Genomic DNA, 16,783 nt, shown 5'->3' with positions numbered 1-16,783 from the left:
GAAGACAATGCATTTAACAAGCAGAACTTGACACGGTGTCCCAGAACGTCAGCAACCAACACACCCAGGGTACCTTTAACGTCGTGTCTGTACGTTGAAAGTCCATGAACAAATGTTAACATGTGACGAGGTTGGAGTGAGAATGTGTCGTCCAAACACTGGCTCTAAATAGGACCATATACCTTTCTGTGTTCTCGCATTGGCAGTCGTACTGTAGTTTTCCTACAGGGTTAGAACATGGAAGTTTCAGTTCTGCAACTTCACTGGTAGATGCCTTTAAATCCCACACACTAAACCCTTAAATGATCAATTTACCCACATCACAAACAATATAGATATTTTCACACTTACCTACATGATATATGTCCATAGAATCTATGGGCATATATGGGCAAACCTGTAAGATTTCAACCCAATCTAGTGGAAGTTTTAAAAATTAAATTAAATTCATGAAAGTAAAAATTAAATATTGTAAATAAACATTAAAGCAAAGCATGATTATTTAACAGCCCTGTACACGAAAGCAGTAATTACAAAACTGATTAAAAACATCCAGATTATCTGCATATCTAACTCCACCGGACGAGCTGCCGGAACTTGATTTTTGCAGCTTAATGGAATTTTTGGGTCCACACAAAAGCAAAAATTTGATTTTTTTTGGTCATGTTGAAGGCTGCCGTGTTTGAACCTCCTGATTTGCTTCTCAAAAAATGCAGTTCCAAATGTTTGTATTATGCTCTGAGCACCAGCTTAGTTCAGAAGAGGCAGCGCACAATGTGTTCAAGGATCTCAAGCATCAACAACATTCTTTTAGTGAATAAAATGTACACTGCAGATATTAAGGAATGATTGCTGAATACTTTGTGGCATAGTTGCACATTGAGAGGGATAAAGTTTGAAATACGTCACTAAAAAGAATTTCCATGTTGTGTGCAGCTGTGGAGCAACGACACCAACAAAAGGCAGGAAAAGATGATCAGACAAGTCAAAAATCTAATATCAGTGGAGAATACAGTTAGTTACATAGTTAGAAATCAAAACATCTCCCATTTTCATCATGCTACTAAATTAAAAAAAAAAAGAAAAGATTATCATCAACTGATTGGAGGTTAAAGGGAAAGTATAAAACTTTATATTTCTTTATATTAGCTATATTATTGTCTTTTCTTTTTACACTTTGTTTAACTGGCAATATTGTTTTATTTGATAATGTATTCAGTTAAATGTTTGGCTCCTCTGATCTGTGAGGTTCTGGGCTCCATATGAATCTAATTTCTTATGGATGCTTTACACCATGGGTGCCAAACAAACGGCCCGGGGGCCAGAACCGGCCCACCAAAGGGTCCAATCAGGCTGACTAGATGATTTTGCACATGAAATATTGATGCACTTGTGAAGGCTGACAGGTTTCAGGGGCGAGTTCAACAGTGAGTAGATACTTGATATAAAATGCTGCCTCAGAAGCTTTTCATTTTACACTGTAGAATAGAGGTTAAAAGTATGCTTTCCACCAGTGATTTTAGTAGTAGGCAGTTATTATATTATTTTTTATTTATTTTATCTAACCAGCAAAAACTATTTCAGATTAAAAATCTCCTTTTCAATGCCCACATCCCCCGCATATTCAAAGATGTTCAAAATGTTGCTTTACTGCTGTGGATAGGTACAGTCAATGTCAATCAGTGTACTGTCTCCACATTTCATTACTTAAATTTTTTAAAAAGTGCAAAATAACACTGTCAACCGTTATAGTTATGTTGAATGTTAGAATGCCTTGAAAAATAAAATTTAAAAATCATAGTGTGTGTGCTCCTCCTGTGCAGCCTTCAATCACACGGCTCCTTAAAATGGCACTCTAAGCTGAACTTTGAGAAACCCTGATCTAAGATCTTTGTTTCAAAATGCTCTAAAATGGTCAGTTTAGGCGACACGGTGGTTCAGTGTTAAGCATTTTGACCTCACAGCAGGTGGGCTCCAGGTTTGAATCTGTGGGCCAGCTGGAGCCCTTCTGTGTGGAGTTTGCATGTTCTTTCTGTGTCAAGTGGGTTTCCTCTGGGTACTCCGGCTTCCTCCCACAGTCCAAAGACATGCAGGTATTGGTGACTTTAAATTGAACGTAGGTGTGAATGTGAGTGTGAATGGTTGTTTCTATGTGTCAGTTCTGTGATAGTCTGGTGTTAAATAGATGATTACGGCTCTATTTTATGTTTGATTTAGTGATTTTATTTAAGCCTTTATATGTACAGTCCAAAGGCGAAAAATATCTGTTTTCCTTTCAGACGCACTAAGCAACAAAAAGCAGGACTTTTCCTGCCCTGTCATTATGATTAAAGACATTTTAAAAAATAAATCAAAAAAGATCCCATGTTTTTGCTGTCTGCACTAACAGACTGAATCAGGAGCTCGTTACAGACAGAGAGGAGCCTCGCTGACTGGCAGCATCATCACACTGAGGAAAACTTCACTGTTCTGCTCTGTGTCTTTCATCTGTCCGGCAGGGCCTTCAGTGTATTTCTCTGTGTCCTGTTATTTAGTGTGAGATGATCAGATACGCTCTGAGTGATTTGTTATATGAGGCTTATAAGATATAGAATGACATGGCTGCTCTCCTTACATTTGTCAATATAAAACAGGGATCTTGTTTATCAGCTGCGATGCTCTGTTATGTGTGGAGCCTGTTTCTACTGGCATTTTTTTTTTCACCATGTGTGCTTTTATGTCACACAGTGGCGCCATACAATGACTTCTCAATAGCCTCGCTGTAAAATATTGTAAATATAGGAAATAAAAATTGCCTTAAATGTCGGCTGTTTTATGCTTTTCTCTTCAGAGGAAATATAAATGTTCAAATAGAATATAGATTATTTACTCCAGCAGTCCGCCGAGTGTCTCCTCCCTTTTGCAGATTTGTGCTTGACTGTTTAAAAGGACGATTTGCGTGAAAGTGCAAAAATAATGACATTATATTTTTAGATTCATCTCGTCCCAGCTTTTCTATTTTTTCATCAACTTTCACAGCTTCTGTAATTTCAATGCAATTTCAGGCTCTGATTGCTCTGTTGCTTGAATGCTAATCATTGTTACTGTATAACTTGTTTTCTATTCTGCTCCTTTTGTATTTAAGGAAAGGTCATTTAATAATAAAAGGAGAGAAATGAAAAAGTTACAAGAGGTCAGTAAACACATGGCGCTCCACAAGAGATGCACACACGACAAAGTGCAGGGACTCCTGCACGATTGCGTTTTACACCACAGATCTGTGGGGTAAATGTAAAAGAAACATTTGGTGGCTTCACGATTGGGGACATTTTGTTGAAGATTACCCAGAGTACCAGCTTTGTAATGGATTTCTCGTTCAAAAATAATTCAAATACTTAGTGGATGTCCATTTATCATATTGTGAGTACACTTTGTATCCATGGAGTTGTTTTTGTAGGTTTGATGGGATGACAATCAGATTTACAAAAACATGAATTAAATAAAGTCTGAGCTCCTTCAAATATCTCTCTCAGCAAGTAATCACATTAATGCTCCTGCTCGTGATGACATCCAGTCAGACGTACTGTATTCTTTGACCACCTGTCCTGTTGTGCTGCTGTAATTAAAGTTTTGAATACATAATCATATAATTAAAGCCTCTAAATCCTCCTTGTTCTTTTTCAGTGTTTGCAATAACTAATATTTTTGCCACTTGTGGGCAGTGCAACCATTTTCTTTCTACCGAACCCCAACCATATCACTGTGCAGAAGGAAACGTGCATCTACTCAGTGTCGACAGGCTCAGGCTCGTGACGGCCCGAGACATAAACATTTATGGCGTCCTCCTCGAATTAGCTGTTATGTTAGCTAGCTCAATGGTGCTAGGTGAGCTAACAGTAGATACACGCTTTCTTTGCGCGTTGCTAGATGTAATTCATTCATTTGTAATCTGTAACTGCTTATCCTGGTACTAGGTCCAGGGTGGCTAAAGCCTTTCTGCAGGGTACACCCTGGACAGGTTGCCAGACTATCACAGGGCTGACGCAAACAGACAGACAACCATTCACGCTCACATTCACACCCATGGGAAATTTAGAGTCACCAATTACCCTGCATGGCTTTGGACTGCGGGAGGAAGCTGGAGTACCTGGAGAAAGCACACGCTGACATGGGGAGAACATGCACCATGCCACCTTGGGTGTAGTTCAGTAGAAAGAAAATAATGTGGACATGAAAATGATCACAAAGTCTGTGGATTATCTTGAGTAACCAGGTCATGATTTCTGGAAAGAGACGTCACTGTTGAGTTTTTTAAATGTATTTTTTTGGCACTTTGGCGGGTTGAGTGACAGGCTGCCTCAAAGTCGTCACCACACTCTGGGTCCAAATACGGTCAATTCTGGCTGAAAAAAAAAAAGTTGGCGACGGACAAAATGTCAAACTCGGGGCTCAAAACGGTAGGTGACATCATACTAGCTACGTCCCTTTTTTCATACAGTCATTCCAAATATTAATTAGTGTTTTGTGTCTGAAAAACAGAGTCAAATATTAGTATCAACATACATTTATTGAGAAATACAGAGGTCAGCATGAATTATAAACAATTTTATACAACAACGTCATGAAGAGTTCATCTTTAATACTCAGTCATCTGTGGGTGAAGTGACACTTCACTTGAGCTGCAGCTTCTAAATGAAGAACAACAGGAAACAAACATTGGAAATTTGTGCATCACTGTAGACGTGCACACTCTCCACTGCCATTATAGTTTCAAAGTTGAACTAATTAACTGAGATATTAATTTTGAAAATGTATTCAGATCATTTTTACAGTATGTGTTTCTTAGTTGTTAAAGATCTTTGGGGTGTAATGTGAATCACTAAAAGTGTGTGAATTCATTAAACATTCGAAAACAAAGAGGGACAGCAGGTGACGCCCGAAACTATATTAGCCTTTGGATGTAATTGAATATATAACCAAATATCTTTTAATGGAACTCATCTCCTTTGCTGTGTAATAATGTGTTGGGCTAAACATTTGCTTACAACTTCTTAAATTCACTGTTACATTGTGATGGACACATATTTAATGAGATTAAATGTGAGGAACATTTGCCTCTGTCACATTCTGTGCTCATAACACGAGCTTTTAGAGGCTGAAAACCTGCCTGAAGAGTTAGATTTGAGGAAAGTGGGACAAGAAGAGCATCAGAGGAAGAACACAGATACATCGGTTTATTTGTAAATGTATAGCAAATACAAGAGCTACACAGTGTAGAGGAGATAATTCATTAGTAAATCTACGTGTCAGTGTGTGTAGACTGTGAAGGAGAGGAGCTTTTTGGTGCATAAGCAGCAAATGTGGTTTAAAATTTGTTCTCTGCTAAACATCACAGGCCAAAATGACTCAAAATATCCACCCTTGTGTCCTCACCTTCGACTCAGACAGCATTGATGAAATGAACGTAATAACCTCAGCGTATTAAACACAGCTCACTGGCACACGCTCATTCACTGTGATGGATTTTGTGTTTACATATCTCCGCTCTTATTATCATTATTATTTGTAATAACAGCAGCAGGAGCAGAGGTCGCGGTGGAATGTTAAATGGTGGACATCGTCTTTTCAGAAGTGAAATTAACCTTCAAGATTTACTCTCAAAGCAAACGGAGAACACAAGTTTCAACAGAACATAAACTGATGTGGAGTCAAGGACTTATTTTTTTAAAGGTAGAATTGTGTATCATAGCAAATTTCTTAAGTCAGTGGAAGTTCAGTCCTCTAAGTGCATCCCTGAACGGTGTCTAACAACATGTAGACACTTTTCCACTTTAAGTTTCTTAAGAGGAGGAAGAGAAATGCCACTAATGTGTTTTAGAAACCAGGTATTCATCAGGCCTGTTGTGTTGGGAAAATATAATGTTATAGAGGACAATGCACACACTGAAAGAGAAGGTTTCTCTAAATGGTGCCATGTTGAACCTCTGTATGGAGACGTTAAAGGGTTAGTTTGGGATTTTTGAACTGGCGTCGTATCAGGTACTTAAATGAACCATAAGGAAATGTTCAGTCTGCAGACAAATGTAAAAGTACAAATCTGATCTTTTGGGCCACTTTCATATGTGGTCCTAAATCAGATGCAAGTCTGATTTTTTGCAGTGCGACCTCAGTCTGAACAGTCACTTTTATGTCACTCGCCTCTTCTGAGTGTCTTGTTGCGAGTCTTGTGGAGAGGCATCTACACACACCTCTGTACAGAAGTAACAGCCATTGCTTCACAAAAAAAACATCATTAAAAATGTGTCTCCCTTTCTCCTCATCCTCGCTCTGCCAATCATCTGCTCACAAATTCGCTGGCTTCCACTGCTCAGCAACTTATACATGAAACCATAAACGGTGACTGAACGACTGCATGTTTACTTCCTTATGACAGTGTGACATCTTTGTTATTGTTCTTTTAACACGCAGGTCAGTTCAGGACTGGTTCACACTGGAATCTTATATTGCAGTGTGAATGTAGCCTCGAGGCTTTATACAGCTATTCTAGTTCACCTTAAGACCTGTAAACAGACTTTGATGCAAAATCAGTGGAGTTCTCTTTTAAAATGCATCAATGAGTCATTCAACATTTAAAGGTGAACTACAGCCCTTTTCAAATATTCATACATGTTACTCTTTTGGTCTAAGACAGTCCAAAAGTATCAGTAAACATGAACAACTCTCTCCCAAATCCAAGAACCAGAGTGTTAAAAGTCAAATCTGTGATAAAGTGTGGAGCTGGGTACATTTTCTGTTTCAGAAGGAGAATGCTGCAATAGAATAAAGCTCATTGGGGTATAAAAAAGAAATGATACACCGAGCCCCTTCTCTTCTTCTCTCTCTCTCTCTCTCTCTCTCTCTCTCTCTCTCTCTCTCTCTCTCTCCAGTTTCCGAGAAGTTGGTTCTTCTTCACTTGCTAACATTCACGTCCTATTACTGCATGTCACTAACTTGGCTTCTTCTCCAGATCCTTTGTGCACCACTGTCTTGCATGTTACCTCGTATTGCAGCTACGCCTGGATCGTGTGTCATGGTCCTGCCTGATGCCTCCTACTGCTGCTGTAATTATTAGTCATACTCTTACTATCATCACATACATATGATTATTGTCACGTATATACACATATACTATCATCTCCCGCTGTCTCTCTCTCTCTTCATGTATCATTGTGTCATACGGATTACTGTTAATTTATTATGTTGCTCTGTTCTGTACACGACATCGACTGCACGTCTGTCCGTCCTGGAAGAGGGATCCCTCCTCAGTTGCTCTTTCTGAGGTTTCTACCATTTTTCCCCATTAAAGGGCTTTTTTGGGGGAGTTTTTCCTTATCCGCTGCGAGGGTCCTAAGGATAGAGGGATGTCGTATGCTGTAAAGCCCTTGGAGGAATATTGTGATTTTTTGATATTGGGCTTTATAAATACAATTGAATTGAGTTGAAAAGAAACATTCAGTGGGTCCACAAAATCAGACTCCCATTCACTGTGTATGGGGCAGCTCCAGACTCTATACCTGAGAACCTTGCAAGTTTAAAACCTACTTCTCTGGTCTCTGGCTTTGAAGGAGAGTAGCTCATGTTCAAAAAAAATACTGATTGAACTTTCCTAGGCTGTGGAAATAACACACTGGCATTTTCAATTTAGGTGGCGATTCCCTTTAATTCAACAAAATATTGTCAAGATGTTGAATTTGACAGCTAAATCTCGATGTTACAAACAGTATCTGTCTAAACGATCTCACCACAAGAGCTGAATTGCAGATATTTCCATTTTTCTGAGCACTTTAAAGACTTTCCATTCACGCTGGCTTTGAATTTAAGCTTAAAACTTTATTTTTGACCTTGAAAACAGTAGTTCCTGTAAGTGCATATAGAAAAGTTCTCAGAGAAGGTAAGTGGGCAACTCCATCTGCTGGGGAGGGTTTTGTGATCCAATCAAAAGCTGCCAAACAGACTAAATGGAACGTCATGGAGGGTGTTTATTGGTTGGTTAATACATCCAACTCATCAGTCAACTGATATTTCTTTTGATTTTGATTCAAAAAGTTGATGTTCTGAGAAGAAAACTTGTGTGAAAGTGCAAAAAAGTTGCAATAAAACCTGCTTTGATGGTTCCTTGGTTTCCTCCATCTGCTAGTTGGTGCTATCACAACAATCAGGCAGAACTGCAATTTCATTCCTTAAATTACTAACAAAACAGGAGCGGTAGGGCTCTTGAACCAGGCTTAGTTAGTACCAGTTCATTCCCCAAACAGCTGGAGGATCAATGACAAACACGGAAGCCGTTCATTAGTCATGAGTTTAGTTTAGTCGAAACTCAAAGTGTCACTTCAAACATTTTGTGTCACTTTAGCAATGCTGTTAAGTCATATATAAGTCATAAGACACTTTTGCGTCAGTTATTTATCATCAGTATCTGCAGCAGCATCACCACTGTGACACATGACCACGTGACCATGCAGGTGATCACCTTCAAAACCATCCAGCTGGCTCACACACTTCATAAAAGGCGTCAGCTGAACGGGAGGAAAAGAGAACATACAGACACAAATAACAGCTGTAAGCACAAACGTAGAAAATGTTTATGAAAACAAAGCACAATACTGACATTCATAATGAAGACGATGTTGGCACCTTTACACGTGTGTTACAGTTTGCATGATTGTCGTCTTGTCACACAGATGTAGGAAGTTAATGTCACACAAGTCCAGTCAGTGTGTATGAGAACAATTCTTTGGTATCTTAAAACACTGTAAACCAGCTCAGATTACATGCAGCAGATTCAGTAATTCAACATGAAACATTAGGTAGCTGACAACAAAACACAAACATCATGTTGCATGTCCAGCACATCATGCTGTAAACACATACACAAAATAATGCCTGAAGTCTTTGCACATCTCATTGTTAAAATATATCTTAAAAAGAAAAACAAAACACTCTGAAACTCTAAAGTGCTTCATCAGCATCATTAGATAGTGTATCTGAACAGGAAGCAACTGCGAGGCTTCCAGTCGACCTTCCAACAACATGCTTTGAAACAATGGCAAGAGTGGCGAGCACATTCAAACACATCACAGCGTGCTCACCAGCTTCTATTGTCTACAGTAAATCAGAAAATCATCAGTCAAATATTTAAAACATAATGATGTGTAATGTTATAAAGGGAGAGGTTAAAAAAAAGAAGGGGTGGGGCATCTCATTTTGCCTTCATGGTTCTTCTGAGAGTCGACAGTAGATGGCAGCAAAGTAGAACTAAATACTGAGAAGGAAACTCACCAGAGCAGAGAGATTCTTTGGTGTTATCCATATCAATAAAAACTGTTCATGAAAGTAAACTGAGTAGTCAGAGTATAAAAAGATAATGAGCAACTTGTCGATGTGCGTAAAACACACATACATGCATATTAATATATATATATATAAGAGAAAACATATGGCAGGAGCACATATGCATCGTCAAAAGAAAACCTGTCTGGCGGTCAGCGTTAACATGAGCAGGCTTTTATAGTGTGACAGTTTACTGCTGCTTCGACAAGGCAGTTCCCAAAGGTAAAGTGCATTGAGTGAGTCAGTCATAACCTGAGTTAAGAATCTTTAACTGCAGGATCTTTTTTCCAAGACAGTTTGTAAAAGGTTGAGTTCTACAGCAATGATTATTTCAGCAGTCTCAAGTCTTTAATGCACCGACTGGCCTGTTTCATCTGCATTTTAACTATCTTAAATCTATTCAACTTATTCTAACCCTACAAATAATGTTTCCACATCAAACCCACTGCAAAAAAAAATTTGGTGCAGCTTTCATTGACCCCCCTGTAGTAAATTGCAGTAAGTTGCATGAGCAACCTACAGTGTCTCTTCTTTGGCTGATGCAAAAACAGGCAAGTAAACATTACAAAGGTGCGTGTGCATGGCTACAAATGATATTATGACAAGAATAGTCCTGCTGATGTGCACCACGGGGTTAAATATTACAAACTGGGGTCTGCTGAGTATCTAGATGAGCCTGTGCCCTATGTGCTCCTGCAGCCACAGCAGTACAGGCTGCAGAGAACTGGGCCCATCAGACACAGCCTCTGTGTGCATCTGCAGCAGTACCTCTTGTAAAACAAGCAGCAGGGGCAAGCTCATGCTCAGTAGCTCATACAGGTATGCATAGTCCTGGGCATTGTCCCTCAGGTGGCCGGCGAGGGCCTGTGCTGTGCTACGCACACGGTGGGACAGATAGCGCGGGGCATTACACACAGCACGAGTCACACTCAGGGGCCAGCTCAGGTGTTTCTTCATGAACGAGCTGAAGGTACCTGCTGAGGATTGGCTCTGCAGGTCTTCTGTGCTGCTGGACTCGGAGATCTGTCCGTCGGCAGCACATTGCTCCTGAAGTCCAGCTCCATAACGGTTCTAAGTCAGACATTGGAGAAGTTAGATATCGTACAGTAAATATTGCTACAGGAAGATGGACACTGTTAGAAATTGAAAACAAATTACTCACTGAGCGTAGAGAAAAATTCCTCCGTAGGGCTGTCCCATTGTTACGTTGATCAAAATGAAGTTTGCAGTACAACTTCCCTGCAAGATCACAACAAATGTCAGCACAACGTAGCCAATTAAATACTGCCCTTTGCTCTTTTGTTGAGTGCAATGTGCATTCAATACTGACTATAGCTGATATTCAATGACACATACCCTGTTCAGAGTCGAAGGCGTGCGCTCCCTGTCGCAGGGCAGAGCTGCAGGTAGAGCAGCGAAAACACTCCCTGTGGAAGTAGAGCCCCTCGGTACAGACCCTCTCCACCATATAAACACGCCTCTCGCATGAGTGACACTTGTCACCTGACGGGGGGAACGGCCTACGGAATGAACCGCCCTGAAACAGAGTACAGGCAGAGTGATGATGATGAAGAAAATATGAAGATGACGTTCTAACAATAGATTAAACTCCGGCTTCAATCTGTTTATTTAAATAATTTTTCCCACTACTTAACCCTGGTAATTAGATACTTAACATCATAAACATTAGATTACTGAAACCTTTGTGAATAATCAATGTTTCATCCAGTTTTATTGCTCCACTTTTGCTTTTAACTCAAGTTCAGTCTTAACTCGTAGCCTACTTACTTTATTTTTTTGCCAATAAGTAGACCTTGAGTTAAGAGTTTGTATTTTCCAAGTTCCAAAAAAAACCCTTTCATGTTCAATATTTTCAACCTCTCGTTGTAAATTTAAGCTGTGTTGAGTTGGGTACTCCTGGAGGTGTTAGCATGCTTGTAGAAACACGGGTGGTGTTACATGCAGGAGGGGTGACAATATGAAAAACACACAGCTGTTTTGATGAATGTTTCCTTGTCAGTGTCGCCTCCTGAATGTCTTATGGTCCCGCTATCATTTCGGGAATATAATGAGTGATAGTTGAGGTGATGGCAAGCTGTATCTGGGACACTGTCTTTACTTCAAAGTCTACAGCTCCACACTCATTAGCCACTGCTCTCTAATATTCAGCCAAGAGGAAAACATAGTCAAGTCAAGCATGAAGGATCATTACAGAGAGGAAATAATCACAAGATCATATGGATAAACACGGTGAGAAAGTTTCTCATGTCTAAATAGTTTCCCTAGTTGCCCTTCAGGAATCAAATTAGGCCCAAACATTGTGTCCCAGAAGTTGTCCCTCTATATTAAAAGGGTGCAAGTCCTGCTGTAACATCTGGCTGTTAAGTTGGAGCAGGCTGTTTAGGAAGGGTGGAGCAGAGGAACCCACAAAGTGCCACCACAAGAACACACACTTCTCCTCTGTGAGGACTGCTGGTAATTAAAAGCACAAGGGGCAGACACAGCAGTTAAAAGCAGAGCTCATGCAAAGCATCGTCCACTTGCATAAATCTGTCTGTTGTAATTAAGAAGATACATGACAATGATATGAATCTTGGGCTGTGATGCTTGTTTTTTACGCTGTTTTAGAACAGACGCTAAGTGATGTGCCTTGGGGATGAATACGATACAGTATATTGAGCCTTCACTACTGAAACAAACAGGCACTCTTTCCAGTTTATTAGGTACATCTAATGCTGTTAAATTCCATTCTGTTATACTGACACATGTTACAGCGGCTGATACGCAGAACTTGTTCACAAACAGCTGCTTATTTACACATCCAGCAGTTACGGAGAAACATAACCATTCATTTTTAGTCATATTTTGGTCTGATAAATGCAAGTCCAATATTCACTCTCTTTAAGCTCTGTTTTTGGCGAACGGCAACCTCAGGGCTGAAAAATGAAGCCAATGTGGAAGTGCAAAAAACTGCAGTTCCATAAAGAACCACTTGAGGCTGGCTCCAGAGGCGAGTCAATCTCCATAGACACCCATGTTTAAATGCCCAACTTTACATAAGAAATAGACATGTTTACAGCCTGGTACAAAAAATGTTTTTGGTCATGGGGTGAATTATTTTATATAACTCATCCGTTTACATTTTATTAAGGCTTAAGGGCAGGCCACTTGAACTGACAAGCTGTCTACGAGTCGTCACCACAGTCTTTAAGTGAGATCCAACCCTCGCCACTCCACAGCTTCACCCTCTCGCCCAAATTTGGTCACTGCTTGCTCTTTGGTGCTGAGCAGGTGGTGCACAGTGGATTTTTAGAGCTTTTTAGCTGAAACTAGTTGCCTGCTATGGCTATACTTTAAGTGATGCTATAAGGGAGTTGAGAGTGAACTAGTTACGTTTTGGGCCAGACAGCTGAACAATGAGCTGTAAAGCCCTGTAAAGCCGAGGGGAGCAGCAGATGCAGGTGATAAATCTCTGCAGGTTGAGCAACCCCTTTTACATTGTCTGACAGTTTTAGCATTTTTGTTTGATAAATCCTTATTCTAAAATTACATTACAGCCGCTTTAAGTCTCACCTTTGATTAAAAAAAAAGTCACTGAAATATCATGACAGATAAACCTAGATGCAGGTCCCTCCTCAGTTGCTCTTCCTGAGGTTTCTACCATTTTTCCCCATTAAAGGGCTTTTTTGGGGGAGTTTTTCCTTATCCGCTGCAAGGGTCCTAAGGATAGAGGGATGTCATTTTTGATATTGGGCTTTATAAATACAATTGAATTGAGTTGAAAAGAAACATTCAGTGGGTCCACAAATTCAGACTCCCATTCACTGTGTATGGGGCAGCTCCAGACTCTATACCTGAGAACCTTGCAAGTTTGAAACCTACTTCTCTGGTCTCTGGCTTTGAAGGAGTGTAGCTCATGTTCACAAATACTGATTGAACTTTCCTAGGCCGTGGAAATAACACACTGGCATTTTCAATTTAGGTGGTGAGTCCCTTTAATTCAACAAAATATTGTCAAGATGTTGAATTTGACAGCTAAATCTCGATGTTACAAACAGTATCTGTCTAAACGATCTCACCACAAGAGCTGAATTGCAGATATTTCTTTGATGGTTCCTTGGTTTCCTCCATCTGCTAGTTGGTGCTATCACAACAATCAGGCAGAACTGCAATTTCATTCCTTAAATTACTAACAAAACAGGAGCGGTAGGGCTCTTGAACCAGGCTTAGTTAGTACCAGTTCATTCCCCAAACAGCTGGAGGATCAATGACAAACACGGAAGCCGTTCATTAGTCATGAGTTTAGTTTAGTCGAAACTCAAAGTGTCACTTCAAACATTTTAAATCACTTTAGCAATGCTGTTAAGTCATATATAAGTCATAAGACACTTTTGCGTCAGTTATTTATCATCAGTATCTGCAGCAGCATCACCACTGTGACACATGACCACGTGACCATGCAGGTGATCAGGAAATCCTAAGTGTAAAAAGTACTTTACAGCGTACAAAACAATGGATGAGGGTGAAAGCTGGCTGCATGCAACACTAATGATCCCAAACACATGCAAATAAACACATTGTGAAGGGCAGGTAGGGGTCACACACCAAACCTGAGATAGTCACCTTGAGTGCAGCAGAGCTGTCTGCTGAGAACAACCCAGTGAGGTGAACAGCCTTTTCCTTTATACTCTTTGAGTGAAACTCTCTAGCCTGTTGTGTCTGAGCTTTTTTCTGCAGGATGACACGGAGCACAGGAACAAAAGAAAAGCCATCAGTCTCGCCTCCCCAACACGGCGAGACACACTCTTCCACCAACTAACGTGGAGCTTTTCTGTGTGTCGACATAATTAGGTAGACTAATAACCATTTAATAAGCGCTACACGGTTAAATGATGAAAGGCCTTTCTGTTCGACTTTCCCAATAAGAAGCAGGATTTGACAGCTAAGTGTGTATTGTTGGGAGGAGAACAATAACGCCGCTGTGTGGAACGAAGGCCGCCTTATTACATTAATTTCACACGCCACTTGATGTGGTTACTCATACTATACTGGAGCAACAAACTGAGACAGCCACACAGACCGGGCACAGAAAATCAGAGACAAGTAGGTTGGTTCAACCAAAAATAAATTTACATTAATAAATCACAGTAAAGTATTAAGTCTTAAAGGCTTAAGTGAGTCAAAAGCAAATTTCAAAGCACAATAATCAAAAGGATAATATTGAATTTAAGATTCAAAAGAATGTAATGCGCAAAGTAGTTAAGCCTAACCGTCTCTCTTTCAACCTAACCCTACCCACTTTTATATTCTCTGTACTTCATACCCTGAACTGTGACTGATCTGAGCCAACGCAGGTCGGCTCTCGGCAAATCTGAATAATCAAAAAAGCTTATTTGCAGACGTAAGCCAGTGCCTGCAGCACGGGGCCTGGCCGACCGGTGCCACACAGACTCAGACTGGCCAATAATCCGCCTGTGTGCCTGTCTCAGCTCATGGCCAGCACTGTGGGCCTGCTCTTGCCATTTTCGTCAGGCTGGATAATTTAGGGGCTGACTTCACCATCTGACTGCACATTACACAAGCCTAGATGTATAATCAGGGCGTAATATATAATCAGCGTTCACTCTGGGGCCTTTTCGAGGATCAGAACATGCAACACTCACAAGGGTTTAAGAAGAAGAAGAAGAAGACAGAGGAAAACAGAAGTTAAAGATATGAAGCAGGAGATAGTGATCACCTCAGAGACGTATTCATCCACTTCCCTGAGGCGCTGGAGGACTCTTGTCATGAAATGGATTGCTGAGTGGCAGGAATGAGTAGAAGCAGGGGGGTCTGCACTTTCCGGCTGAGGCTCGGGCTCCGTCTCAGCGTGCGTTTGATCAACATGTCTGAGCTTCACTACAGAAAATGGATGCTGGGACTGAGGCTGGGGTTTAGGCAGAGTCTTTGGAGGCGGGCGCACTAATTGTGTTGCTGCTTTTCTGACACTTACTTCAAACTGAAAGGGATAATACACAGTAGTGCACATGTGAGCAGTGGTTTAACTCCTCATTCATCAAGCAACCAAACTCTGAAGCTTGAATCTATTTATTCTTGTTCAATCACTAAAAAGGCTGTGGATCATTTATAGAACCATACAGGTGGTTTTACATGTTTCAGCCCATTAACTCAAAATCACAAGTTCTTTAAAAGACTGCCAAACATTTTCAAAGCATGGCGCAAGTTTCTTTGAGGCGTTAGTCGCGCCAGCACGGCATGAAAATACACTTGCATAGGTAATGTACTACAGTCAGTATTCTGTCTGCTTTATGTTTCGCCAGAGTTACGTAATCATCACATGGTAATGCAGTTGCGAGCAGGCTGTTTTTAAAAACTTTCTTCTAGGAGCAGTCTGACATCTGAGACCTGTGAGTCAGCAGCCAACAGCTGAATCTAAATGAAAGAAACTGTTAAATTCACATAACCTTTTTTTTGTTTGACTTGTGGGTATGATTTTCCAAAAGCTGAAGTGCTCATGAATGCAATGCTTTGACTTTAGGAACTGCAAAGCTCTTGTGAGGGAGATGTGTTTATGTCTGGTTTGTTAAGATTAATGGTCAAAAATATACCGAAGTATATACTGTATTAGTTTCTAATTACCAGACATAGTTCACTCTATACATAAATGGAAAAAAGATCCTCTGTGGGATATAAGATGTGAGCCTGGTTATGAGTTATGATTCAGTGACACTTGCACTGGCAAACTGCAAGTGCATATTTTTTAGCCATTTTAATTCATAAAGGAATCATCACTATTGTTTCAATATGCTAGCATGAAAAAAGACAATTTCATGTCAGCTTTGTCGAAATTCAATGTGAATTCTTTTGAGTTTTAAAAATTAAACTGCTGCCGTTCAAACATCAGCCTTGACTTCACCTCCAGAGGAGTAGTGTAGGAAATAAAAATATTAATGTAAAAGACTTGCAGCAATTTTCCATGGTTTACAGCACTCGTTCCCAACTGGTGGGTCACGGTCCAAAAGTGGGCCGCGGGTCCATTCTGAATGGACCGCAACTGACTCATAGACTAGTCAAGTTAGTAAAATCACACTGTATTTTAAGTACAGTGAATTTCTGGCACAGAGCTTTTATTTTGAAGTGCCCTTTCCTGCTGTACCATGAGTGACTAATGGACTGCTACTTGACAAAAACAACTAATGACTAAGGAGAAATCAGAACCCCGTGGGTGGACCAGTAAGGAACCACTGGCTTACAGGATTAATAATGTAACTGTGTATTCTTATTTGTGTTTATCTTTAGAGCTTTTTATAGGTTGACCTAGTTTGTGTTGCTACGTATAATTGCAATGACACATAAGGGAGTCACATTCATTTACTGATGTGAAATGAGGGTCTAATTCTGTCAGGACTGAGGAATGTAAAACCACCAGTGCGGT

General features: G+C 40.3%; 1 protein-coding gene across 6 annotated transcripts in view; it reads right to left on the bottom strand.

Moving 5' to 3' along the window:
- Positions 1-4,557: 4,557 nt before the first annotated feature.
- mical2a (microtubule associated monooxygenase, calponin and LIM domain containing 2a) overlaps positions 4,558-16,783 on the bottom strand; it is a 44,214-nt gene continuing 31,988 nt past the window's right edge. For 3 of the 6 annotated variants that reach the window (XM_050047396.1, XM_050047387.1, XM_050047405.1), the window contains 5 exons: positions 15,086-15,346; positions 13,972-14,079; positions 10,705-10,885; positions 10,511-10,587; positions 4,558-10,419 (listed from right to left, as the gene is read on the bottom strand). In XM_050047396.1, the coding sequence (XP_049903353.1) occupies positions 10,015-10,419; positions 10,511-10,587; positions 10,705-10,885; positions 13,972-14,079; positions 15,086-15,346 (1,032 nt within the window). In that variant the 3' untranslated portion in view covers positions 4,558-10,014. The remainder of the gene's footprint in view (positions 10,420-10,510; positions 10,588-10,704; positions 10,886-13,971; positions 14,080-15,085; positions 15,347-16,783) is intronic. The other 3 variants (XM_050047415.1, XM_050047425.1, XM_050047435.1) reach the window with 3 other exon arrangements.

The sequence above is a fragment of the Epinephelus moara genome, chromosome 1, assembly GCF_006386435.1.
Source record: "Epinephelus moara isolate mb chromosome 1, YSFRI_EMoa_1.0, whole genome shotgun sequence".
Lineage (NCBI taxonomy): Eukaryota > Metazoa > Chordata > Actinopteri > Perciformes > Serranidae > Epinephelus > Epinephelus moara.
This window is presented reverse-complemented; position numbering and strand designations above follow the sequence as displayed.